Here is a 25787-nt window from a genome sequence, read left to right as displayed (position 1 = left end):
ATAAAAGACAGTACCAGAACTGTTGCAGAGCTGGGAGGGGGGGGGGGCATGATTTCATGCCCAGTGAGGAATAGAGATGAAAACTGCTTTAAGTGCACAGAAGCCCACCAGGAAATCCAAATAGATTTGGGCAGAGCATGGGGAGGGGGAGGAGAGAGAAAACATCCTGGGGCAGAAACTCCAAGGAGAAAGTCGTAGAGGAGAGCAGCTTTATGTATGTTCATTTGTGATTGTTCCAGGCAGAGAGATGGAAGGTGCATTCACAAGGCATGGGAACAGAGAGAGGCACCCAAAGAGAATATGAAAGACCAAGGAAAGGTCTTGGTTTATGTTAGGGCATAAACACTCAGCAAATGACTCTGGAAATAATAAAGGAGCTACTGTAGAAAGAACAGGGAAAAGGTCATTGTATGAAAAATTAGGCTGCTTAAAAGCACCGAGAACACATATATGCATGCAATGAGTAATCAGTTGTCTACAGCAACAGGGTGGCACCAGACCCTGGCATCTCAGGATCCTGCAGTATGAGAATTTGGCAAGCCTTGCATCAGAAAATTACCCAGTTCACAGTTCTTGAATGAAGTGAATGGTTTCCTCTGTACTCACAACTGGACCCCTTCTGATATCAAAGCAGAGAGCAGCGTGTCCCCTTATTCAAGCCAGGAGGAAGGTTCCATTTGGAAATCCCCAAGGAAGCCTGACAGAGAAAAGCCAGTATTCAAACTCAGGTTTATCTGACTTGGAATTCCATGTGACTTGCGCTGCCTTGTGCATACAATATGGCAAGGCTATATTTCATGACCCCCGCTTAAGGTGTGGCTTTACAAGGACCAGGAAAAAGGCCAGGGAGGGTGGGTGGGTAGAGAAGGAGGTGGTTTTTCCAAGTAGACCTGAGACTCACTACACACCCTCAGCCCTGACCAGTGCCACTGAGGCAGAAGGCTGCATGGGTGTCATGTGGAGGCAGCTTCAGGATGAGGTTCATAAATATGCATCATGGCCAAGTTGAGTGAAGGAATTAATGAAAAGCAAACATCCAGGCAGAAGTTGGAAATATTGGACAGCACTAGAGTGGTTAAAAGTACAAAATTTGAAAAAAAAAGTATAAAATTTGAGTCGGACTTTGAGCAAGTTATTTAAACTTAGCCTCAGTTTGCTCATCTACAAAATGGGGACAATAGTATAATACAGGATTTTTGCGAATGCTCACCCATTTGTGGCAGTTATGATTCTCATTACTATCATTACCATGATTATCTCTATCAGGGACAGTGGCCCATTCACATAAGGAAGTCATGGAGACACTAGTATGATTCCTTTCATTCCCAAAGCAGGCCACTCACACTGTCTCCTGGTGATTCACTTATTTTCTCCTTATTTTACCAAGGAAAAAATGTTGGAAGGAGACTTGCCTGAACCTCAAAACTCTTATTATAAACCTAGACCTATACACACTCTGCCTGAGCTGCTCAGGAGGCACTTGGAGGAAGGATGTCCCAAGCAGACAAGAACCCTGCGGTCTGGCGGGTGTCCAGCGGGTGGAGCCAGAGAGCTCCCAGCCACGGGCCACCTTGCTGAAGGCTGATAAGTATTATCTGCACATCCAAGCAGGCGGGAGACCCAGACGAAAGAAGATCTATGACATCTGCATGACTGGTTGCGGGATTATACATATATACATACATTTTAAATTCTGTGCTCATAAAAGTACATATGAGTTAGATTTTTGCCATAACAGAACAAGCCACAAAATTGAAATTTAAAAAGAAGGGGTAAGGAGGAGATATTTTAATTCAGTTTTAGATTTCCCTGCTATGGAATGTTTGCTTCCCGACTTTTAAAGAGGCAGCAGAGTATGTCCAAGAATTCTCACCTGGGAAGAGGGATATTCCAGGGAAACACAGACATTTTTGTTTTCTCCCACTGCGAAAAAGGGCAGCTGACTTTCAGAAAACAACTTGCATGTACCTTGTCTTCCCCACCCTCCCAACAGCCCCTCAGGCCCTTGCTGGAGTCTTACATCTGTGTGGAAGTTGTGTCAAGTCTAAGAAAATTTCGCCCCAGGAGCAGTCGCTTAGCTTGCGAGTCCACACAGCAGCAACCTGCCCCATGGTTTTTAGTTTGACACTGTGTTGATCTTTTCCAGTTGTAAATATTTCCAAAAATATGAGTAGGGGCCAGAGGAAACAGGAGAAGAAAAAGATGTATTTTTGTAGGATTATTGCTGGTCAAAGACCTTGGAATGCCGTGGAAACAGTGGCAAAGCAGTTGGCACCATGTCAAGAACAGAGAGAGGGACATCAGTTACTGAAGCCAGGGGACCAGTTCCTTAGTGTTGCTTTGGCATTGATGCCTGAAGTGGGAGGAGAAAGCCGAGCCTACAAACACACAGAGCAGAGCGGGGCTCTGGGTATATAACTGTTAGGTGCCTCCCTTCAGCACCATCTCCTGAGAAGCACTCTCCCTTGTCGTGGAGCCAGGCAAATCTTTATCAGCCACTGCCTTCTGCTGCCGGGAAGCCAGCTAGAGTGGTGTAAGTACCCATCCTCACTTCTATTCATTTCCAACTATTCATCATTTGGGGCTTGTCTTCACAGTTCTAAGTCTTGCTCTTTTTCTTTGGAAGAAAATGTTTTATATCACCAGAATTGATGAGAAGCAGCAAAATCAGAGTTCTGGTAGACTAGAAAGCAATTTACCAAAGCCACAGCTTCTTCCTGGAAGCTCAAAGGCATGCCTTTATTCGTGATTTCTGAAGCGAGGTGCATGCAGCACCTGAGTTGATGTGGAAGCAGGTTTGCAGCGAGGTGTCCACCCAATGTGCTCAATGAGTCTGAGTTAATCAACACCATTAGGAGTTTCAGGCTGTGTTCTTGAAATCATAATTCAGGCTGTGTTCTTGAAATAAGTTTGAGACAAGTGTGTATGTGACTCTAAAGAAAAAAGTGGGCCACTGGGAATGGCCCTTTCCAGTGATGGATTTATGTACTCCTCTGCATGTGCTGTCATGCTGAAGGGAATGGCATGACATTGGCAGCTTCCTTGGCATGGAATTTGGCAGCTTCCTTGCAGCTGCACTCTCTGGTGTCTGCAATCAAGACTTCTGGGAGTAGTGTTTTCTGAGGAGGGAAGAGTTTTAATCAGGATACAGGAATATCTGACAGCATTTTCTTTGTTTCCAATTACAGCTTTAAAGAAAACTGGGCATCTCCTGCTACTTAAAATCAAAAACTACATAAAATAAAGATTATAGTAAGTACCAAATAAGTGTCAATGCTGAAAGTCTCTTTATTATGCTAGAGCATGAGTGTTTAAATGCTTTCTTCTATATCCATATCCAACACTTCATATTATTTTTAAAAGTAATAGCTGAAGCATGGAAAACTGAAGACTTCAGGTCTCTCCAATTGCACGAATTTCTAGTACATGCTGGCAATAGAATGTATTTCATTTCGTGTAATAAAATAGAGGATATTAGTTGAATTGAAATCTTGATATTGCCTTGTATTAAAAATGCTAAGCACTGCTTCATTTTACTAGTGACCTGGGATATGAAAAGTGCTTTTTGACTTCTGCTGGAAAGCTCTTCAGGTGCAGCTTCCAGGATATTCTTGGGATGTTAACTTCAGCACACACAAGTCTTGCTGTAGATGTGTCAGCTTTGAGGCACAGGGAGACATTTGTCAGAGAGTAACTGCTTCTGACAAGAGCATAGAGTGAAACTGGGGATAGCAGAGCTCTTTCTTTGTGGTTGTTCAACCCCCACCTCAAGATTAGTTCAAAGTGACTGTGAAGACAGTCTGTGCTCACCGTGTCGCTGAGTCCTAGCCCCCACTGCATACTCCAGCACACAGAAACTGCTGCTTCTTGTTTGTCGACTTGAACAGAACCTTGGGTGGCATTAATGTGCCTGGCTCGACTGAAAAATTGAGAACCAGAGCCGACCTATTCCGTAAGACCCACTCTGCCTGCCACGTGCTGAGTGAATTTGGATGGTGCCCACTCTGAACCTCGGTTTTCTCTTGTATAAAATGAAGGCTTGAACTATGTGGTCTCTAAAATCCTACCTAGCTCTCAAATTTCCCTATCTCTTGATTCTAGGAAAATACTGATGTGGAGCTCAAGGAAGGGGTTCTTCAAGGTGTGTGATATTGGTGGTAGGGGAAAGGCAGGCGCCAGGTAGGGGCAGAAGGGGAAGGCGTCTACACTGAGAGAATGTGACAACCCCTGCTTGTCTCCTTTTTCATTCTTCATTCTTTCTTATTTCTTTGTTTTTAGCTTTACATAACATGAGATCCCTACCACTGGGTTTCTTAACCATTTGTTCTTTATCAAATAAAAATATTCATAATGCAACATGCAGGCACATCAGTGTGGTGCAGAACTAGCCAGCTAGTTCACCATAGGTAAATACACACACATGCATGTACATACACAATTTTTACGTGAGACATGTCAGAAGTATTTCCCAAAACTGGATTTTTCCGAGTCACTCTGGTAAAGGGTAGGTTTTCAGGTTTCAGGCCAAGTCAGTAGAAGAAAGTAAAAATAGAATAAACAACAGGGGGAGAAAAAAGAGAAATACCACACACACAACTGTTTTTGGAACTTCTGGAAAAAGAGTGATATTCTTGGATGCAATGAAAGTTTTAAAAAGGAAAAAGAATATTTATAAAAAGCTGCCACACTTGTGGAATTCAACTAAAAACTGTTTATTATTAACAAAATGATGTTCAATTTAAGAGTTCTTGGCCTGGCATGATGACTTATGCCTATAATCCCAGTGCTTTGGGAGGCTGAGGTGGGAGGATCGCTTCAGGCCACGAATTCAAAACCAGCCTGGACAATACAATGAGACTTTGTCTCTGCAAAAAGGAAAAATAAAATAAAATAAAATAAAATAAAATAAAATAAAATAAAATAAAATAAAATAAAATAAATTGGATATGGTAGCACAGAAAAAGAACAAAAAAAAAAAAAAAACACCATTTAAGAGTCTCTTAAAGCAGGCTTGTGAATGCATACAAAGCGTGGCTATTATCTCACTACAGAAAACAGAGCCCACATCATGTATCCTTCTCACATTTCATAAACAAGGCCAGGGGAACCTGCTGTGGGGCAACCTGTTGCTTTGGTGTTGGTCCTCAAGATGCAGCCCTCACAATCTGCCCCCAAACATGTCAGAACGTGAACCCCCTCCTCCACCTCAGGAAGAGGCGGCTTCAGATCCAACAGCAGAGACACGCAGCAGAACAAAATCTGGTCATTGGTCCCTGTGTAGGATGAGTTCCCTTTTGTTTTTTTTTTAAGCAATGTAAATGAACATTTAATTTCCATAGTCAGCTGGTTGTGTCTCCGCCCACTGAGAGCACTTTGGTGAAGGCAAAGTCCTCCTTCTCTGTTAGAGGTCTCCCCTGTGGGGTCATATCTTCCCTCACCAGGAACCCACTGGGCACGCTCCAGCCCCGCTCAGCTTGCCTTTTGCGTGGTCGTTAGAGCTAGGGCACACGTCATGGTGATTCACATATTTTTGCCCTTTGTCATGTATTGAGAAAAAATAAGGATGAATGGACGGTCTTTGATTGGCGGCGCTGGTGACGCCCGTCATGGTCCTGTTTGGAAGGACCCTTTTGGAACTAAAGCTGGCGAAGCAGCGTGCAGAGGCATCACCCGGCTAAACTTGGCCCTGGCAGATGGGTCGCAGGAACAGGTATGCTTCCTTCGTGCAGCCTCTGGCTCGGGGGACCTGGGAGCCTGCTCCAAACTCTGCTGTATCTTTTCTGGGCAGATCCTGGGAATTGGGTTTGGCTGTGAGCTGAGTCAAAGGCACAGGGATCTTGGTCCAAAAAGTCCGACAGTGCTCACCTTGATTTAGAGACTGGACCATTGAGCTGAGTTTTGACAGCCAAGGAAAAGCTGGGGGAGAAGTCACCTGGAGTTTTACATTTACCCTGCGTCTATTTTATTAGAGTGCCTTTTATTTATTGTCCCTTCTTCTTAGTTGAAATTAATGGCCTACTTCACTGGGGCTAAGATGTTTGAATATCAGCAGAAGGTCCTGGCTCCATAGCCTTGCCTTGTCTTTCCAGTTAGGATGTGTGGACTCTTAAAGTTCCCTAAGAAATGCAAATATTCTAGCATGGCAAAATTCTAGGGCAAACTACAACTGTAAGTTATGGATTTCTCCTAAGTGGTGCTCACTCCTGACTTCTGGAGCAAGTAGTCAGGGCTCCTAGGGGCTCCAGAAGGGTTAAGCAGTTCAGAATAAATGGTTCCTGGGGACTCCAAAATAGCAGCAACTGTCTGCTCAGGTCATGAGAAGACCCCTCTCTGCAGAACATCCTAGCCCTACAACTCATCCCAATTATGTTGAAATTAGATTCACAAGTGGCAGTAAGTCTCCTATATGTTGGGCTGTCGATTTGGAGAAAACTAGTTTAATCTTTACTTAACTTTGGGTGGCTCAACAGGAGACTCACGCCATTCAGGTTCTCAATCACGTCTAGCCAGTTATATTATCAGGTTTCAAATCTGTATCTCCAAAATCTGAGGTGATGGGATATTTCAAGCCTTCTAGAACAAATATATGCTGAGAATTTTGAGAACATGAATTTGTTTATTCTGAAATAGCCTATGTTCCTGCTTTGGGAGTTGATGGAAAATGCTGCTTGTTTTCATTTGATGCCGCCACCTTAGGGTTTTATGGATTCAGTTCCAGAAACTCAAGGCAGTTATGTCTTTGGGTTGCTTGTCCTTGTCTGAGCTGAAGCCTGATGCCTCCCATAAGTTGGTATGGCTTTGAAAATGGGTCACTGCAGTGTTTCTTTGGTCATGTCTGATGTGGCTGTGGCTTCAACATTCCGCAATTATGCCTTCCAGGGTCTGATGATTTTGGCATTTCCCTGCTTCCCAATTGACCCGGCTGTGCTGTTAACTGTTCTTACACACTCAGGGTGGTTTTGCCATTGGCTTCCTCCCTCAGCCTGCCTCTGGGATTATGCCGCTGGTATTCTTTTGTATCTACCATCAGCACAATGAAATCATTTTTGTCTTCAAGGTACCAAATTCTGGGGATATTGGTGCTTTCTTGCAGATACTTGTCATGACAAGTGAATGGTCCCATAGTGAACACAGTCATGGTTATAGTGTTGATATGTTCCAGAGACATGTTTCCTATAATTATGCCCTATACATTTTTCTATCATACAATCCTTAGATTACAACTCTTTGGTTTTCAACAGCTTTGTCCAATTCCATCTTTCCCAGTTTCTCTATCTTGGTGAAATATCCTTCTTGCCTGGTTTTACACATTTAAATAACAAATTCCAAAAGTAAAGAGTATCCGAGACAGTCACGTGACATAAGGACAAATTCAAGCCATCTTGGACTCGCAGAGGGTGGTGAGGCCATGTCAACTCACACAATTTTAAAACATTCTTCCCTTTCCATATTTTAAAAACAAAACTTTTTTGTAAAATAAAAATTTTAAAAGGCTACCTGTCTTGGCAAGTAGCTGATCAGCCCGCATTCGTGAGCAGGCCATTCTATAACCTGATTTCCTACTCCTTAAATGACAGCATGGAGCTAACGCACTTAATTCTAGCTCTTTCTACATGATTTGACTCATTCTGTTGACATTAACTGTTTTTCAGTCTTCTCAACTAGACTGAGCTCGTTAAGTGCAGGAAATACGCGCTCAGTAAATGTTTATTGGACCAGACACTGAACCTTATGAAATTAAAGACCAGAACCTTTCCATGGTAGCATTAGAGACACTGATGGCAAAGGTACAGTGGGATTTGGGTTTGGATAATAAGCTCTGTGGTGGTGTTTCAGGAGGAAAACGGTGCTCTCTTAGTTCTATGGAACACAGTGGTCCAGATCTTCTACTGTAACCAGGCCCAAGGCTGGCTAATCCAGAGGGTTCTGCCTTAGGGATACTTATAAGTTCTCTCCTTCCTTCAAGGAGCCAGAGGAAGAGACGGCCATGGAGGACAGCCCCACTATGGTTAGAGTGGACAGGGGTGAAAACCAGGTTTCACCATGTCAAGGGAGAAGGTGCTTCCCCAAAGCTCTTGGCTACGTCACCGGCGATATGAAAGAACTTGCCAACTGGCTTAAAGGTATTTATCCTTTCATCTTTTGGAGAGGCAGGAGAAGTAGCTTTGGGGAAAATGGTTTCCTGGTACTTCTATCTTGAGTCATATTCTCCAACTTTTTATAGATCTCTTTACTCACCATATTTTTTTTACTTTGTATCTTTTAACCTGCAAACCTCTCCACCTTTTTTTTTTTTTTTCTTATGGAGAGAGTAGCCAGGGCCCAGCTCATATTAGAAGACACCTGGCTTCATCTTGTAGTTTCAGTACTTAAAACTTGAATTTTACTATTGGTAATTCATTCCTTTGGCTTCAGAGTTTGTGCCTATAAGCATGATAAATAAGTGCATTGATGCTTTCAGGAGCTTAGATTCTAGGAGGGGCAGTGTGGGTCGAACATACAGTAGACAGATGCTTTCAGGGATCTGGGTGCCACTAAAGTGACAATGGGTTCAGAGAGAAATATTAAAGAAATATCAAAAGTGTTTCCCTTCCAGGAGGTTTTGCCAATTTTGCTCAGGGTGGGCCTGTGGTTGAGGAGTATCACTTGGCTGCTTCATTAGCTCTGCTTTACCTCATCCCTTCCAGACAAACCTGTGGTGCTCCAGTTCATTGACTGGATTCTTCGGGGCATATCCCAAGTGGTGTTCGTCAACAACCCCATCAGTGGAATCCTGATTCTGGTGGGACTTCTTTTTCAGAACCCCTGGTGGGCTCTCACTGGCTGGCTGGGAACAGTGGTCTCCACTCTGATGGCCCTCTTGCTCAGCCAGGACAGGTAGGTGTACCCTTTCAAGCCTTCTCAGCTCCCTTCTAAGACACAGGGGCTGACAAGTTACTATGGGCAACAGTGATAAAATCACATCCTTCCCAGAAGAAACAACCTTTAGTCCACAGAACTCTTTATATTTGTTTTTAGTCAGAGGTCAGGGAATCAGTTACAGTCTCTTGCTCTTGATATCTGAATAAGTGGCTGGTCCAGATTCTTGTGGCATTACATCCTAACCAGGACTAAGCTGTAAGTAATTCCCTGGATAGGAAGAGACAGCCATGGAGGACAGCCCCACTATGGTTAGAGTGGACAGGGGTGAAAACCAGGTTTCACCATGTCAAGGGAGAAGGTGCTTCCCCAAAGCTCTTGGCTATGTCACCGGCGATATGAAAGAACTTGCCAACTGGCTTAAAGGTATTTATCCTTTCATCTTTTGGAGAGGCAGGAGAAGTAGCTTTGGGGGAAATGGTTTCCTGGTACTTCTACTTCTATCTTGAGTCATATTCTCCAACTTTTTATAGATCTCTTTACTCACCATATTTTTTTTTACTTTTTATCTTTTAACCTGCAAACCTCTCCACCTTTTTTTTTTTCTTATGGAGACAGTAGGGATCTTTTTAAAGAAGATCTGAAGGGATCTTCTTTAATGATTGATAAAATTATTTGTCATCAGCATTCTATTTGGGAAAAAGTGCATATGAATTCAGGAAAAGTTTTAGTGGCTTAATAACACCTTTATATCTTGCTGCCATGATGAGTTTAGCAAACTCATTCTTCATAGACAGTGCAAAGGTCAGCTCAGCTCCTGGAGAAAAGAATTATCAAAGGTCACCTCAGCTCCTGGAGGAAAGACTTACCATAAATTCCAATTAAGTGGATTCTGACTTAAGAAGCCTTAGTGAGTGTTCTGATATATTCATTAGATTAGAAATAGCATGCACTTTATTAATTCATCTGTCATTGAAGGAGTGATGAGCTGACTCTCACCAGGGTAGCAGACAGCTCCCCATTGGCCAGTTCCTTCGGGGAGGGAACCAGTATTCTAGGTGTCTGGGATCAATGCATACTCCCAAGGGTGGTCATTACACAACTAAGCTCTTGTAACACTCACTGCAAATTGCCTAAAGAGGTCCATGGGGAGAGAGTTAGCAAATGCTCCACTTTTCCATCAATTTCAGAGTCTGATTTGCTCCCCGTAGAAGAGGATTTTATAGCCTAGGTTAAACTCTATTCCAATGCTTGCCAAGAAAGTCTTCTCAGTTTGGGGAAAGAGTCTAGAATTGTGCCATATTGAATATTCCTTTATTATTTTGCTCCAATGCAATATGATCAACTCATTTTTTATCAGATATCATTTAGAAGACAAGTCATATTTTATATGTGTTAGTTTCAAATGTTTTACTTTCCTTGGTCTGAAAAGACTGCATTAAAATGGCAATCCTCTGTTTTAAGTAAATATGTCTTCCTGTGGCTTTAACTGTGGCATTCCACAACTTGTAGATGTGGCCATTAATTTTCCACTGATCAAACTCAAGCATTAACATCTCCAAGTCAGTTGTTGAGAGGACAAGTCTGCATAGCTCTCCATTGTCATGTGTAGTCCCAGTTTCTGGGTTGCACCATTGCAAATTGCATCACCTCCCATTTGCTCTCAAGGATTATTTAAGGGAGACAAAGAACTTTTGAATAGGGAATCCCACCTCTAATGTTCATCCGATTAATGTATGTGACATCCTCTTGCCTGTTGCAATGGTGCCTCCTGGCCCAGTTAGAAACAAGTCAAGAAGCAGCTGTCATGCTATCCCTTACCAGCCCCTGCAGTGTGGCTCATTGGCTGTAGCACCTCCTGTTCGAGCCCAGCATTAGGCCTCACCCACTCACTTCACCATCTTTACTCCCCTGTCCCCCTATAGACATCACCCTTGAGTGACAGGCCCTTGGGAAGTGGATCCTGTGCCTTTCATGGTGCCAGACACTGCCAACTCTGAGTTGTGGGAGTCCTGGTGTGTCAGGTCAATCAATGTAGGTACCCATCAACAGTGGATTATATAAAGGATATGTGGTACATATACACCATGAACTACTACAGAGCCATAAAAACGATTGAAATCATGTCCTTTGCAGCAACGTGGATGCATCTGGAGGCCAATATCCTAAGTGAATTAACGTAGTAACAGAGAATCAAATACTGCACGTTTTCACTTATAATTAGGAGCTAAACACTGGGTAAACATGGACACAGAAATAGTAGACAACTGGGACTCCAACAGAGGAGAGGAAGCGAAACAAGGGTTGAAAAGCTACCTATCGGGTACTTTGTTCACTATTTGGGTGACAGATTCAATAGAAGCCCAAACCTCAGTCAGCATCATGCAATATATCTATGTAACAAACCTGCACATGTACCCCTTCAATCTAAAGAAGGAGAAGATGGGGAAGAAATGAGATTGAATACTAAGCAAAAAGTAACCTCAGAAAGAATTGGGTGCTCAACAAGCACATAATTAAATGGGGTACTTCTCCAAGTAAGAGAAAAGCAATCATTTTTCTTTGCAATAACTTTGAAATGTATGTTTGGAGACAACAAAATAGAAGTATCAGAACACAAAAATGTGTACTAAGCTGGAAGATTAATGTTAAGATCAAAGACACTAGAAAGTGAATTTACATTTCGGGAATGTCTCTCACCAAGAAATCAAACTTAGGCAACAGTTTCATATGCTGAAAGTGCTATTCAAGTCAGAGGTTCTTGATTTAAAAGAATAACTTTCCAAAGGAAAGGCTAAAATAGAGCAGATTGGCTTGCTAAACTCCCCTTTCCTCTCAGCCGCTGTAGACCTGTTTTTAACCGTGACACCTGTAGAGGGAGTCGTTCTCTATCATGGGTCCCCAACCCCTGCACTGGAGACAGGTACCAGTCTGTGGCCTGTCTGTGGGAACTGGGCCGCACAGGTGAGCGGTGGGCGAGGAGCATTACCACCTGAGCTCCGCCTCCTGTCAGATCAGCAGCAGCATTAGATTCTCATAGGAGTGTGAACCCCATTATGAACTGCGCATGCGAGGGATCTAGGTTGCTCACTCCTTATAAGAATCTAAAGTCTCAGGATACAAAATTAATGTGCAAAAATCACAAGCATTCTTATACACCAGTAACAGACAAGCAGAGAGCCAAATCAGGAATGAACTTCCATTCACAATTGCTTCAAAGAGAATCAAATACCTAGGAATCCAACTTACAAGGGATGTAAACGACCTCTTCAAGGAGAACTACAAACCACTGCTCAGTGAAATCAAAGAGGACACAAACAAATGGAAGAACATACCATGCTCATGGATAGGAAGAATCAATATCGTGAAAATGGCCATACTGCCCAAGGTTATTTATAGATTCAATGCCATCCCCATCAAGCTACCAATGAGTTTCTTCACAGAATTGGAAAAAACTGCTTTAAAGTTCATATGGAACCAAAAAAGAGCCCGTATTGCCAAGACAATCCTAAGTCAAAAGGACAAAGCCGGAGGCGTCACGCTACCTGACTTCAAACTATACTACAAGGCTACAGTAACCAAAACAGCATGGTACTGGTACCAAAACAGAGATATAGACCAATGGAACAGAACGGAGCCTTCAGAAATAATGCCACACATCTACAACCATCTGATATTTGACAAACCTGAGAAAAACAAGAAATGGGGAAAGGATTCCCTATTTAATAAATGGTGCTGGGAAAATTGGCTAGCCATAAGTAGAAAGCTGAAACTGGATCCTTTCCTTACTCCTTATACGAAGATTAATTCAAGATGGATTAGAGACTTAAATGTTAGACCTAATACCATAAAAACCCTAGAAGAAAATCTAGGTAGTACCATTCAGGACATAGGCATGGGCAAGGACTTCATGTCTAAAACACCAAAAGCAACGGCAGCAAAAGCCAAAATTGACAAATGGGATCTCATTAAACTAAAGAGCTTCTGCACAGCAAAAGAAACTACCATCAGAGTGAACAGGCAACCTACAGAATGGGAGAAAATTTTTGCAATCTACTCATCTGACAAAGGGCTCATTTCCAGAATCTACAAAGAACTCAAACAAATATACAAGAAAAAAACAAACAACCCCATCCAAAAGTGGGGAAAGGATATGAACAGACATTTCTCAAAAGAAGACATTCATACAGCCAACAGACACATGAAAAAATGCTCATCATCACTGGCCATCAGAGAAATGCAAATCAAAACCACAATGAGATACCATCTCACACCAGTTAGAATGGCAATCATTAAAAAATCAGGAAACAACAGGTGTTGGAGAGGATGTGGAGAAATAGGAACACTTTTACACTGTTGGTGGGATTGTAAACTAGTTCAACCATTATGGAAAACAGTATGGCGATTCCTCAAGGATCTAGAACTAGATGTACCATATGACCCAGCCATCCCACTACTGGGTATATACCCAAAGGATTATAAATTATGCTACTACAAAGACACATGCACACGTATGTTTATTGCGGCACTATTCACAATAGCAAAGACTTGGAATCAACCCAAATGTCCATCAGTGACAGACTGGATTAAGAAAATGTGGCACATATACACCATGGAATACTATGCAGCCATAAAAAAGGATGAGTTTGCGTCCTTTGTAGGGACATGGATGCAGCTGGAAACCATCATTCTTAGCAAACTATCACAAGAAGAGAAAACCAAACACCGCATGTTCTCACTCATAGGTGGGAACTGAACAATGAGATCACCTGGACTCGGGAAGGGGAACATCACACACTGGGGCCTATCATGGGGAGGGGGGAGGGGGGAGGGATTGCATTGGGGAGTTATACCTGATATAAATGATGAATTGATGGGTGCTGACGAGTTGATGGGTGCAGCACACCAACATGGCACATGTATACATATGTAACAAACCTGCACGTTATGCACATGTACCCTAGAACTTAAAAGTATAAAAAAAAAAAAAAAAAAAAAGAATCTAATGCCTGATAATCTGAGGTGGAACAGTTTCATCCCGAAATCATCCCTTATTCCCCATCCATGGAAAATGGTCTTCCATGAAACCTGTCCCTGGGGCCAATAAGTTTCGGGACCGCTGATCTAAATGCACATTTATATTTTTATCTATGTATATTTCACTTCATGTCTTTAATAGTTTTTGTACGATGCTTACATAGACTTTGAGATACACTTCCAAATATAATCTCATGTCTTAATATGAATATAATCTGGAATGTGCTATGTATGTGCAAGTGCAACCGAAGCCCACCCAGGAAATGTCCATGCTGTGTCTCTTGCCCCGCAGGTCATTAATAGCATCTGGGCTCTATGGCTACAATGCCACCCTGGTGGGAATACTCATGGCTGTCTTTTCGGACAGGGGAGACTATTTCTGGTGGCTGTTACTCCCTGTATGTGCTATGTCCATGACTTGGTAAGTTACCATTGGATTTCAAAATGCCTTTTTAAAAAAACATGGCAGGAGGAAGGAATGGGAGTTGTTATATGGGCATAGAGTTTCAGTTTTGCAAGATGAACAATATTCTCTGAATGGATAGTGGTGATGGTTGCACAACAATATGATTGTCTTAATGTCACTGAGCTGCACACTTAAAAATGGTTAGCCAGGTGCAGTAGTTCTCACTTGTCATCCAAACTATTCAGAAGGCTGAGGGGGAAGGATCACTTGAACCCAGGAATTAGGTGCTGCAGTGAGCTATGGTTACATCACTGCACTCCAGTTCCTAGAACCTCCTTGCTTGGGCTAAGTAAAAAGAAAGAGGAGGAGGAGGAGGAGGAGGAGCAGGAGGAGCAGGAGCAGCAGGAGGGAGAGCGGGAGGGGGAGGGGAGGAAGGGGAAGGGGGCAGGTGGGGGAGGGGAGAAGGGGCAGGGGAGGAGGGGGAGGGGAGGAGGGGCGGGGAGGGGAGGAGGGGCAGGGGGAGGAAGGAAAGGAGGAGGAGGGGAAGAAGGAGGAGGAGTGGGAGGAGGGGGAGGAGGGGGAAGTGGGAGGGGCAGGGAAGAGAAGGGGAGGAGGAATAGCAGGAGGAGAAGGAGGAGGAGGAAGAGAAGAAAGAGGAGCAGGAGGAGGATAAACAGTTAAAACTGTCAATTTAAAGTTGGATTCCAGTAGATTCTGTCTATTGGAAACAGAAACAACCATTTTAAAAGATGTGTATTTCCTTACAACCAGTTATTTGGCCTTTTTTATAATCTGGCTACATATCCACCAATATCTCTCAACCAGAGGTTCTCAACCCTGGCTGCATATTGACACTTCTGTGGGGAGCGGAACGCAGTGCTGTAATGAACATAAAAATGCAGATGTCTTTTTGGTAGACACACACTGATGCACGTGGCCCCCATACACCTGATGCCTCCCTCCCAAGACTCTACTGTCATTGGTCTGCAGTAGCACCTGGGCATTGGGAGTGCTAAAGCTTCCCAGGTGGCTCTAAAGAATAGCCAAAGTTGAGATCCACTTCCTCCATCATTGCCTCTCAAATTTGAGCACTATGAGAATCACCTGCAGGGCTTGTTACACCACAGGCACCTGCTCCCCGGTCCCAGGATTTCTGATGCAGTCTGCCTGAGGTGGAGCCTGATAATTTGCATTTCTAATGCATTCCCAGATGATGCTGGGAGAACCACTGTGCCCACATGAATTCTTGCCCACCTGCCCCCCAGGTCTCCCTTAGAAAATTTTTGTTTACTGAATTCCCTTCAAACTAGTTTTTATGTTGACAATTTCTTAAATCCTTTTCCTGGAAACAGATTTCCGTCTTTCTATATTGCAGTTAAATATAAAATAATATGCACATAAATAAGAAGCACAGCCTGCTGTGGGCAGTGTCTGCAGAAGGGCCGCCCACCCTTGCTGCACCCACGGGTGTGTGGACGACGACCTACCTGTAGAGCCAACCTCTTCAAGAGGTAATTTGGGACCTGCTCTGAAGAACAGGTTCATGGGAAGGAGGCCTCCCCTGCAACTGCTCACCACGCTCCCTTCCACAATCCAGGAAAATGGGAGTTCTGGTCTTTAAGTGATGGCTCTTTGATTGGGTCAACAAGTGAGAACCTACGACGGACCTGGAGACCATGCAGCCCAGTCCCCCAGTTTATAGGCTCAGAGACTGAGGAGATGCGCCTTGCCTAGGTCATGCAATTTATCAACAGCTCAAAGACGCACACTTTGCCCCTCCGACTGTGAGATCCTTTTCCTCCAGCACACATTACCTGCATCCTTGAATGATTGTTTTTTTCCAAAAATAGGTATATTAAAGAAATGATATATGCCAAATCAGGATCACGGTCGCCTCTAGTGGGGAGGGAGTGACATAAGAGCAAGCAGAGGGATGAAGGGGACTTCAACTATGTAGACAATATTTTATTTTGTATGTCATAGGTACTTCAAAAATATTTAAATCTCCATATATAGCTCACTCTGAGCAACCCCAGAGTAGAATTTTTCAAAGGCCAAATAAGCTGAGAGTTGACTTTTTTACTTTATGTAGTATTTACTGCCTCTGTAATAGAATTTATCCCAAGTTTTCTTTCTGTGGGAAATTTGCCAACACAACATGTAAGGGGCCTATTGGCAGGTGAAATAAAGCCCCTCCAGAGTATAGCGAGATTCCATGTGTCAGCCTGGTTTGTCACATACACATTCTTCTGCTCTGTTCTTTTTTTAGCCCAATTTTCTCAAGCGCATTGAATGCCATTCTCAGCAAATGGGACCTCCCTGTCTTCACCCTCCCTTTCAACATGGCATTGTCAATGTACCTTTCAGCCACAGGACATTACAATCCGTTCTTTCCAGGCAAATTGGTCACACCTGTAACTACAGCTCCAAATATCTCCTGGTCTGACCTCAGTGCCCTGGAGGTAAGACACTGGCTTCTTACATTCCCCCTGGCTCTGCAAGATATGCAATGGCCTCTGGTCAATTGTCCACAGGTGTCAGAGTCCCCTAGATGCTCGGGACTATGGTGGCCTTCCTGCCTTCATCTTGCCATTTAAAGCATTTGTTCTACTCCAGAACATTAGGGTCTAAGGGATTTTTTTTAAATTACTATTTAGCCAAGCTAATTTTTCTGCCTTTTCCCCTAAACATCTACAGTGCTGACCCCAGAGTACAGTTCCACTGGGAGTCACTCCATCGTAAGCTTGGGGGTGGGTGATGGGAGCCAGCCCTTAAGGCATGTGGCCTCCAGCCTGGTTTTAAATCTTCCACAGTGTACTCCCTCCTATCAAAAAACTGGATGTTTACTCTTAGAGTTTATGACAGAACCTCTCTATTCTGCTTTTCCTTATGGCATAGCTCATAGAACATCTACAATAATTTAGGGTTCCCAAGCTTTGGTAGGCATCAGAATCACCTGGGGAGTTTTCAATACCCAAACAGGCTTCATCTCAGACCCTCTAAATCATAATCTCTAAGGGTGGGGACTGGAACCTGTTTTAACAAACTCCCCAAATTGTGATGCGGGCCAGAGTTTGAGAACCTCTGTATTAACGGATGAATCCTATGTATCTCTTTAAAGATGACCATAAAGAGATCTCATATTTTTTAACACCTGGCTAACCCAAATCCAATTCCAGCTCTTCCTGTTGGTGTGTAATAAATATGTTTAAGGTTTCTGGACTATCAAGAACAAGAGAATACCTGAAATTAGAAGAAAACCAAAGAAACAAAAAAACCAAAGCACATTACCTTTTTAATATTCTCTCCCACTGTCAGGTTATGAAACGCCCTTTTCTGCCTTCTTTGTTGAGTGATCAAAACACATGAGGAGTTCAAGTCACCTTCTCTTTGGCTTCTTGCCAGAAAATTAAATGAAGCACCTGGAAATAATTCAGAAGGAAAAATCAAAGATTCATTAGAACTACCCACGAAAAATAACAGTATAAAATAGCATTAATCTATCTAGAACTGACGAACACAGGAGCCACTAGCCCCACGTGGCTATATAAATTTAGATGTAGTATCATTAAAAATTGAGTTCCTCAACCTCTCTAGCCACATCTCAAGTGGTTGATAGCCACATGTGGCTAGGACCCACCGTGTTAAACATCACAGATACAGACTATTCCATCATCTCAGAAAGTTCTCCTGCACAGTGCTGAGCTGGGGCAGGAGAAGCCTTGTCCTTCTCCTCACTCTGAATGACCAGTCCATCATCAGCACCAACCCCAACCCTATGGCTACCGGACAGAGAGTTCTGCAGTCAAATCCAGAAAAAAATAAAAATAAAAAGGGTATGCTGTCTTTGCCAAGTTCCCTGGTCTAGAAATAGCAAAAAGTTTAGAATGAAGACCCAGCATGGGCTAGAAGAATTGAGTCCATGTTAGGGTAGAGTCAAAGTCACACTACGGTCTGGTGCCCAACCAGAAGTTCAGCTGTAAAGAATGATCATTTGTTACGTTCAGTCAAACCTTGTTCACTCCTCAGAACTGCAATTCTGTGAGCAGAATAACTAAATTCAGGCCTCAGCCAGAAAGTAGAATTGTGACATTTCCATGTATTTTTGTGTTTTGAGACCTGATTGACAGTTGTTCATAACTAGAACAAGCTAAAGATACCTTGGTTTAAATGAATACATGTTCCACTTAATGACAGAAAAGAAAATTCACAAACTTGCTAACAATTGCTTCTAAATTGTGGATAAGACAACCTGACTTTGGGTCTCTGGCTTTAGCGTAAGCATCCAAGTTGTATGGTGATAATAATCTATTGAACAAAGGGATGCATGGATAGATTAGATCACCCTCAGCACTGGTGGACATTTGAAAGCAAAAGAAGTATCAGCTGTGGTTCCTGCCATCCCCAGTGGGAGCATGGCAGATCCTCACAGCCAGGAGCAGTGAGTGCCACCACGCTGACACCTTATCAGTGACCCAGGCCAAGTGTCAGTGCAAGCAGGAGAGCCCGTGAGCACAGGGGGAACTTTGAGAAGGCATGTGTGGGAAGGGAAGGGCTGGTGTAATTACTGGGATTTTTCTTTAATCAAGGAGAGGGAATTTTAAAAGGTAGTAGCACTGTTCTTGAAAGAGATAAGGTATATCCAGTGTAAAATTAGATTGTAGGAGTTTGTGGGTGTCCTGTGGGTTTCTGTTCAGTTGTTTCGTTGGCATTTTTTTTTAATTTCTTTTGCAGTTATTGAAATCTATACCAGTGGGAGTTGGTCAGATATATGGCTGTGATAATCTATGGACAGGGGGCATTTTCCTGGGAGCCATCCTACTCTCCTCCCCACTCATGTGCCTGCATGCTGCAATCGGATCATTGCTGGGCACGGCAGCAGGTGAGCACAAGAGCCCTTACCAAACATTGAGCACCTCCTCCATCCCGTGCATTGCCTCAGGCATCTTCTGTGCTCCAGATCTTTCTTGAGATCCTGGCTTCCTAGGGACCAATGGGAGTTCCTGAGATGCTTGCTGCTAACCTTCAATCCCACCCTCAGTCTCCTTCCAAACATCCTGCCTTTAATCCCGAGCTCTGACCCCCTCCTGTCTTGTCTAACAGGACTCAGTCTTTCAGCCCCATTTGAGGACATCTACTCTGGACTCTGGGGTTTCAACAGCTCTCTGGCCTGCATTGCAATGGGAGGAATGTTCGTGGCGCTCACCTGGCAAACCCACCTCCTGGCTCTTGGCTGCGGTGAGTCTCCCACACCCCTGGGGGAGGACTGCTCATGACTACAGGATCTCAATCAAGGACAAGCAGTAAAAACGGACTGCGTGAAAAATCAGGGCCAGGGTTCTGGCTTGAGCCCACTTGCTAAATGTGTGAACAGGACAAGTGACGTCCCCTGAGAGCATTAAAGTCACCTCTGCCTACCTCTCTGACTGTGAAGGCAGGAGCCTATTGAGACATATTAACATCCTAAAATATGGATGTTTGGGAGGATAGAAAGAAAATCCCAGTTATTCCTCAGCTTTATCCCCAGAGATACACCAGCCCTTCCCTGACGCATGCCACACATGCCTTCTCAAAGCTCCCCCGTGCTCATGGGCTCTCCTGCTTGAGCTGACACTTGGCCTTGGCCACTGATAAGCTCCCAGCGTCGTGCCACTCACTGCTTCTGGCTGTGAGGATCTACCATGCCTCCCGCCGGGGATGACAGGGACCACAGCTGACACTACTTTTGCTTTCAACTGACTTGTCCTGAGTTCTTCAAACTACTTGTTTGACCCAAGAAACTAAAGTGAAATAATTCCAGCTAAATACAAAGCAATGTCCCCTGGTGAATCAGGGTTGATTACATTTATCCCTTTGAGCATCACAGTAACCCAGCTGTTCTAAGACTTGAGAATGCATCAGAATCACCTGAAAGACTTGTTAAAACACAGATCGCTGGGCTCCCCCCTCCTCAGTCTGATTCGGTGTTAGAGGTGGGGGGAAAGAATTTTTTTTTAATTTTTCTGAAACAGTCTCATTCTGAGCCAAGATAGCGCCACTGCACTTCAGCCTGGGCACAGAGCGAAACTTCATCTCAAAAACAAAAACAGGTCTCATTATGTTCCCCAGGCTGGAGTGCAGTGGTGTGAACACAGCTCACTGCAGCCTCAGCCTCCCAAGTAAAGTAGCTAGGACCACAGGCATGCCACCATGCCTGGTTAATTTTTTGTTTTTTTACAGAAACAAGGTCTCCCTATGTTGCCCAGGCTGATCTCAAATTCCTGGGCTCAAGCAATCCTCCCACCTCCACCTTCCAAAGTGCTGGGATTACAGGAGTGAGCCACCACCACTCCGGCAGAATTTCCACTTCTAACAAGTTCTCAGGAGGTGCTAATGCTGTTGCTCTCGAGACCGCATTTCAAGAACTGCTGCATTAATCCTTTCTGACTCCCAGTGTTCTAGCCAGACTCAGCCTGTCAGAGGAAGAAGGCATCCTGAGACCTCCACTCCATCCTTCTTACTTTACTGTTGGGGTCCCGAGGCCAGAGAGACTAAGGAATGTGCTGCAGGGAATCTGGACAGTGATAGGTAAATCCACACCCAGAACCCACACTTACCATCCACTTCCAGAGTTATCCCACTGCGCTCCTCTAGCTTCCCTTTTGTAGCATTCAGGCCCTCGTGGCAACCTCTTAGGTGAAAACAGATTGCATGTGATTTGAATCTGAAAAGCTAATAGATGTCCCAGGTGGATTGTGAGTGGCAGCTCATTCACCCATAGCCTCTGGCATCCCTAATTCAATCAAAGTGTAAGCATTTAAGATAATGTTCTAGAGTGGAGAGAATGAGATTCACTTGGGAACAAAAAGGAGGCGGGACAGTGTAATGTGGAGAAATTATTTCTAATCTAGTGGAAATATATGTCTAGAGTCAGTTTATCACCAGATTAATCAAGCCAGGATATTTAAACAGTTATGAAAACGGTGGGCCACGTATAAGGCAGGGTTTAGAATAGATTTCTGCACCGGCAGAAAATGGGATGGTACCAAGGGTTTCTAAAGACCCATTCCATTTTGATTTGATGCTATAGCAGGAGTATATGCATAGCTCAGGTTGCTGGGTGTAGCCATGTAGATGTCATTTTTGTCAAGTTATTTACTATTACTCAGCTATTTAACCTAACAGTTCTGTTAAAATGTTGTGCTCCTTCTCCAAATTTGTTCACAAGCTTAGGATAAAGGAGAGGGTTACAGACAGGTGCTGTAGCCATCTGAGTTCAGCTGTGTTAGAATGTTTATCTTACAACCTTTCAGCTTTATTCTGAGATTGGTTAGGAGTTTCCACCTGAGTTCAGCTGGGTTAGAATGTTTATCCTACAACCTTTCAGCTTGACTCTGAGATTGGTTAGGGGTTTCAAACCTTTATTTGGGATGCATAACTTTACTTTTCTGGAGGCAGTAGCCATAAATATGTATTAAACACACATGATACAACTAAGACAGTACCAGGAAGAGCAATGGGTTTAGAAGCTTCAGGATCCATGCAGTTCCTACACACAGAGTGCTTTTCTATGCCTCAGTTTCCCCATCTTAGAAAATGGAAGTTACCATATTTAATTCATTCTGATGATTAAATTAGTTAATGCGTGTCCGAAACTCATGGAACAAATAGTGTCTAGCACTCGGTAAGTGCTATTTAAAAGTCTGGAAAAAAGTTTTTCTGGTGGCTTTGCATAACTTATTAAGAATCAGGCTTGTTTATTTTCTCCTGTCAATTTCTTAAGTTTATTAACACCTGTATCTTCTCCCCAACTATGACTGATACACGAACCTGCCTTTACTTCCTCTGAGAAGGCCCACCCCTAACAACTAGTAAAACCATTGATACTATATAGAATTTTTATTTTGGATTCATTGTAAGTATAAGTTTTTGTTTTGGGTACTTGCTTATTTAGGCAACTGTAAACTTTATTAACTGCTTATTCACTCTGACTTAGTTCATATTAACCTTCTGTACTTTTTTTTTTTTAAGAAAAAAGTTTCACTCTGTTCCCAGACTGGAGTGCAGTGGCACAATCTCAGCTCACTGCAGCCTCCACCTCCTGGGTTCAAGCGATTCCTATGCCTCAGACTCCCAAGTAGTTGGGATTACAGACATGCGCCACCATGCCCAGCTGATTTTTTGTATTTTTTGTAGTGACAGGTTTTTGCAATATTGGCCAGGCTGGTTTCGAACTCCTGACCTCAAGTGATCCGCCTACCTCGGCCTCCCAAAGTGCTGGGATTACTGCTGGATTACTTCTTCAGAGATGGTTTGCAAAGAGAGTTTTGTTTTCTCTAAAGAGGGTTTGCAAAGAGACCTTGTATGCTGGAGAACATCTTCATTTTACCTTCATTTAAATTTTAGTTTAGCTGGCTACAAACTCAAGATTTAACATTTTTTTCTCAATATTTTGAAAATTGTCTTCAAAGACTACTCCATTGTCTTCTTATACCCAAAATTGCTACTAAGATGTCTGAAAAGAAACTAATTCTTGTTAAAGTTGATTTTATTTTTCCTCCCTGGACTCTCTGAATTTTCTCTTTGCATATGAGATATATATATGGTTTTATTTCACTATTATCTGTCTAGATGTAGCTCTTTTTTTTTTTTTTTTAATGCTACTAGGTACTCAAATCCTCTCAATGTGAGCCCTCATCTCTTCCTTTAATTCTGGGAACATCATCATTTTTTACTTTGTCAAATATTTTCCATTTTCCCCTTCTCCTTCTGTGATTTCTAGTATTTGAATGTAATACTTTATGCTATTTTTTCATAACTCTTGACTTTTTCTTAATATTTTCCATCTCTTTATCTTTTCATGAGGCCCTTCAGTTCAGTTGATTGGCCTGATCATTCTTTGGCTCTGTCCATTGTGCTGATCACATCATTCATTGAGTTCTTCATTTCTGGTTTATTAATTAAATTTTATTGGCTGGGCGCAGTGGCTCACACCTGTAATCCCAGTACTTTGGGAGGCCAAGGGGGGCAGATCACAAGGTCAAGAGATTGAGACCATCCTGGCTAACATGGTGAAACCCCATCTCTACTGAAAATACAAAAATTAGCTGGGTATGGTGGCACACACCTGTAGTCCCAGCTACTCAGGAGACTGAGGCAGGAGAATCGCTTGAAACCGGGAGGTGGAGGTTGCAGTAAGCTGAGATCGTGCCACTGCACTCCAGCCTGGGTGACAGAGCGAGACTCTGTCTCAAAAAATATAGATAGATAGATAGATAGATAGATAGATAGATAGATAGATAGATATATCGACTGTAGGTTGTTCAGTTTGTCGTCCTTCTTTTATGGTATTGCTCTCCTGGGATGTCCCCTTTCCTTGTCCTGGGAGCTCATGTTTCCCTCAGGATATCAGCTGTTTGGGTGAGTCTCTGGGCAGAGATGGAAGCCCAGGCTGGAGCTGCATTTTTCCTGGTGCATCTAATGAAAAGGGGGGGCCCATGCTGCAGGGTATAGAACCTCCACTGCTCAAGGCCATGGAGATGGTGACTGTGTAGACACTTTATACGATAAGTGCTCTCTTGCTGGGGGAAGTTCAGATTGCTTCTAGTTTGAAACCATTACAAACAGTTCTGCAATGAATATTTTTGGCACAAATGTCCTTGTGTACTTTGTATTTTTGTAAGAAGATTCACCTTCTTTTCAAGAAGCTAAATCGATGGGTTAAAGGGAATGCCAATTTTTATTTCAATGGATGCCAACTTCATCTCCAAAAGAGCCATACCAGTTTCCACTGCTGCCAGCAGTGTATGAGAGTGCCCACTGGGCTCCCAAGGGTACAATCAGACTTTTAAATCTCTGTGCATGGATTTTTGAGACAGATCTCCAGCCCCCTTTGGAAAGCAAATCTCACATGAAAAATGCCACACCAAGTTTCAGCTTGTCCACATCACCCTGATACTGCCAAACAAAAGACCAACCCTGTCAGCCAAGGTAAATAAGTGACAGACATTTATTACAGAGCTGTTTTTTTATTAGTCCCCAGTGGCTTTTACAAGGAAGTGGACTCAGGAAACTCTGACAGAACCTGGCACTGCTGTCTTTCTGGCCTCTAAGCCAGAGCAACTGCATGGCCAGAGAAAATCTCAATGTTGTTTTATCAGTGGAGACTGTAAACACATTGTGTATCTCTTCCAAATGGTTGGGTTATCACAGTGGGACTCACTCATTGGAAGGGACACTACCCAGGAGGAGCTAAAATCCAGTTTCCCCTTCAGTACTCAAGGGCCTTTTCTTCCCTCAGCTACCAAGAACGCTGTCAGGGTCATTGCCTACAAACTGATGATGTTGTGCAGAATTGCCCCTCTACTGTAAGGCTTTCCCAGTCCTACTTGGCGAGTCTTAATTGACATACCTACCATTAAATAATCTATCACTTTTACTATGGAGAGAAAAGCAACTTTGAATTGGAGATCACTTCAAAGCAACATAACAGTATGAGACGTAAACGTGCCAAAAGTAAGCCTTAGAAGTGTAATGGATATTTTAAAAAGAGAGAAGGCAATAAGGCCTCATGTGCTCAGGGGTGGTGTTGTAGCAGAGGGGGCACTCAAGAGATCAGGGAAAGAGGACCCCAGTGCTTAGCAGAGGGCCAGTGAATAGTTGTTGAATTAATTGATTAAACTTTAACAATGAATGAAATTGGTGTAACCGAGGAGAGAAACCCTTCTAAGCCAAGCCGTGAGCACCCTTCTGCTCAGAGCAGTCCCATGGTGAAAGAGATGCATTTACAGCTGTATTTATGGAAATACAAGCTCTCATCTGAGATTCATTGCCTCCCAGTAAGGCAGATCTTCAAAATGCCTTACTACAGATGATGAAACTAGATTCCAAGACATTCAGTGATTTGTTATACAACAAATAAAATGGCAGAGCTGGGATTTGAAACCAGTACTGTTTCCAAAGACCAGCCCTTCCCACTAGTGTGAGACAATTCATACATGAAAGAATTTGATATGCTATTGAATAAGAAACACCAGGAAAAAAAAGACAAAATATTGGTAAAAGGACAGAAGTCTATGGTAAAGTAAATGAGGATCACAGAGCTCCCCCACCACTGGTGACCATGTCCTGCCACATCCCCACACACCAAGATAGCTGATGTGATTTCTCACCAGACATGGAGAGAAGATGGTGAGTGTGTCTAACGGTGAGCTCTGGTGGCCCAAGTGGCTAGGTGGCCATTATATGAAGGTCATTCTTCAGGCTATCCCCATGAAACCTGAGGGCTTCCCTGAGCCTCCGTGAGCCTTCTCTTCAACCAAAACTGAGGAATAGATCATTATCTGGTTGAGATCTTTGCATTAGTTGTTTTACATTGAAAGTCACCCATATACTCAAATTACTGACTCTACAATTTTTTTTGGCTACACAAAGTAAATAAAAACATAAGGGCCGGGCGCGGTGGCTCAAGCCTGTAATCCCAGCACTTTGGGAGGCCGAGACGGGC

General features: G+C 43.2%; 1 protein-coding gene across 6 annotated transcripts in view; it reads left to right on the top strand.

The window, feature by feature from the left end:
* Positions 1–2386: 2386 nt before the first annotated feature.
* The window catches only part of SLC14A1 (solute carrier family 14 member 1 (Kidd blood group)), a 28492-nt gene continuing 5091 nt past the window's right edge, over positions 2387–25787 (top strand). The window contains exons 1-8 of one of the 6 annotated variants that reach the window (XM_023207629.1): positions 2387–2533; positions 3189–3252; positions 7967–8123; positions 8688–8877; positions 14189–14317; positions 16572–16764; positions 19037–19184; positions 19406–19540. In XM_023207629.1, the coding sequence (XP_023063397.1) occupies positions 7988–8123; positions 8688–8877; positions 14189–14317; positions 16572–16764; positions 19037–19184; positions 19406–19540 (931 nt within the window). In that variant the 5' untranslated portion in view covers positions 2387–2533; positions 3189–3252; positions 7967–7987. Of the gene's footprint in view, positions 2534–3188; positions 3253–5013; positions 5711–7966; positions 8124–8687; positions 8878–14188; positions 14318–16571; positions 16765–19036; positions 19185–19405; positions 19541–24159; positions 24272–25787 lie in introns of those variants that run through there. The other 5 variants (XM_023207628.1, XM_023207630.1, XM_023207624.3 and 2 more) reach the window with 5 other exon arrangements.

Source organism: Piliocolobus tephrosceles, chromosome 18, assembly GCF_002776525.5.
Source record: "Piliocolobus tephrosceles isolate RC106 chromosome 18, ASM277652v3, whole genome shotgun sequence".
In the NCBI taxonomy this organism is placed as follows: Eukaryota; Metazoa; Chordata; class Mammalia; order Primates; family Cercopithecidae; genus Piliocolobus; species Piliocolobus tephrosceles.
The sequence above is the reverse complement of the archived record's forward strand: the minus strand, read 5'-3'. Positions and strand labels throughout refer to the sequence as shown.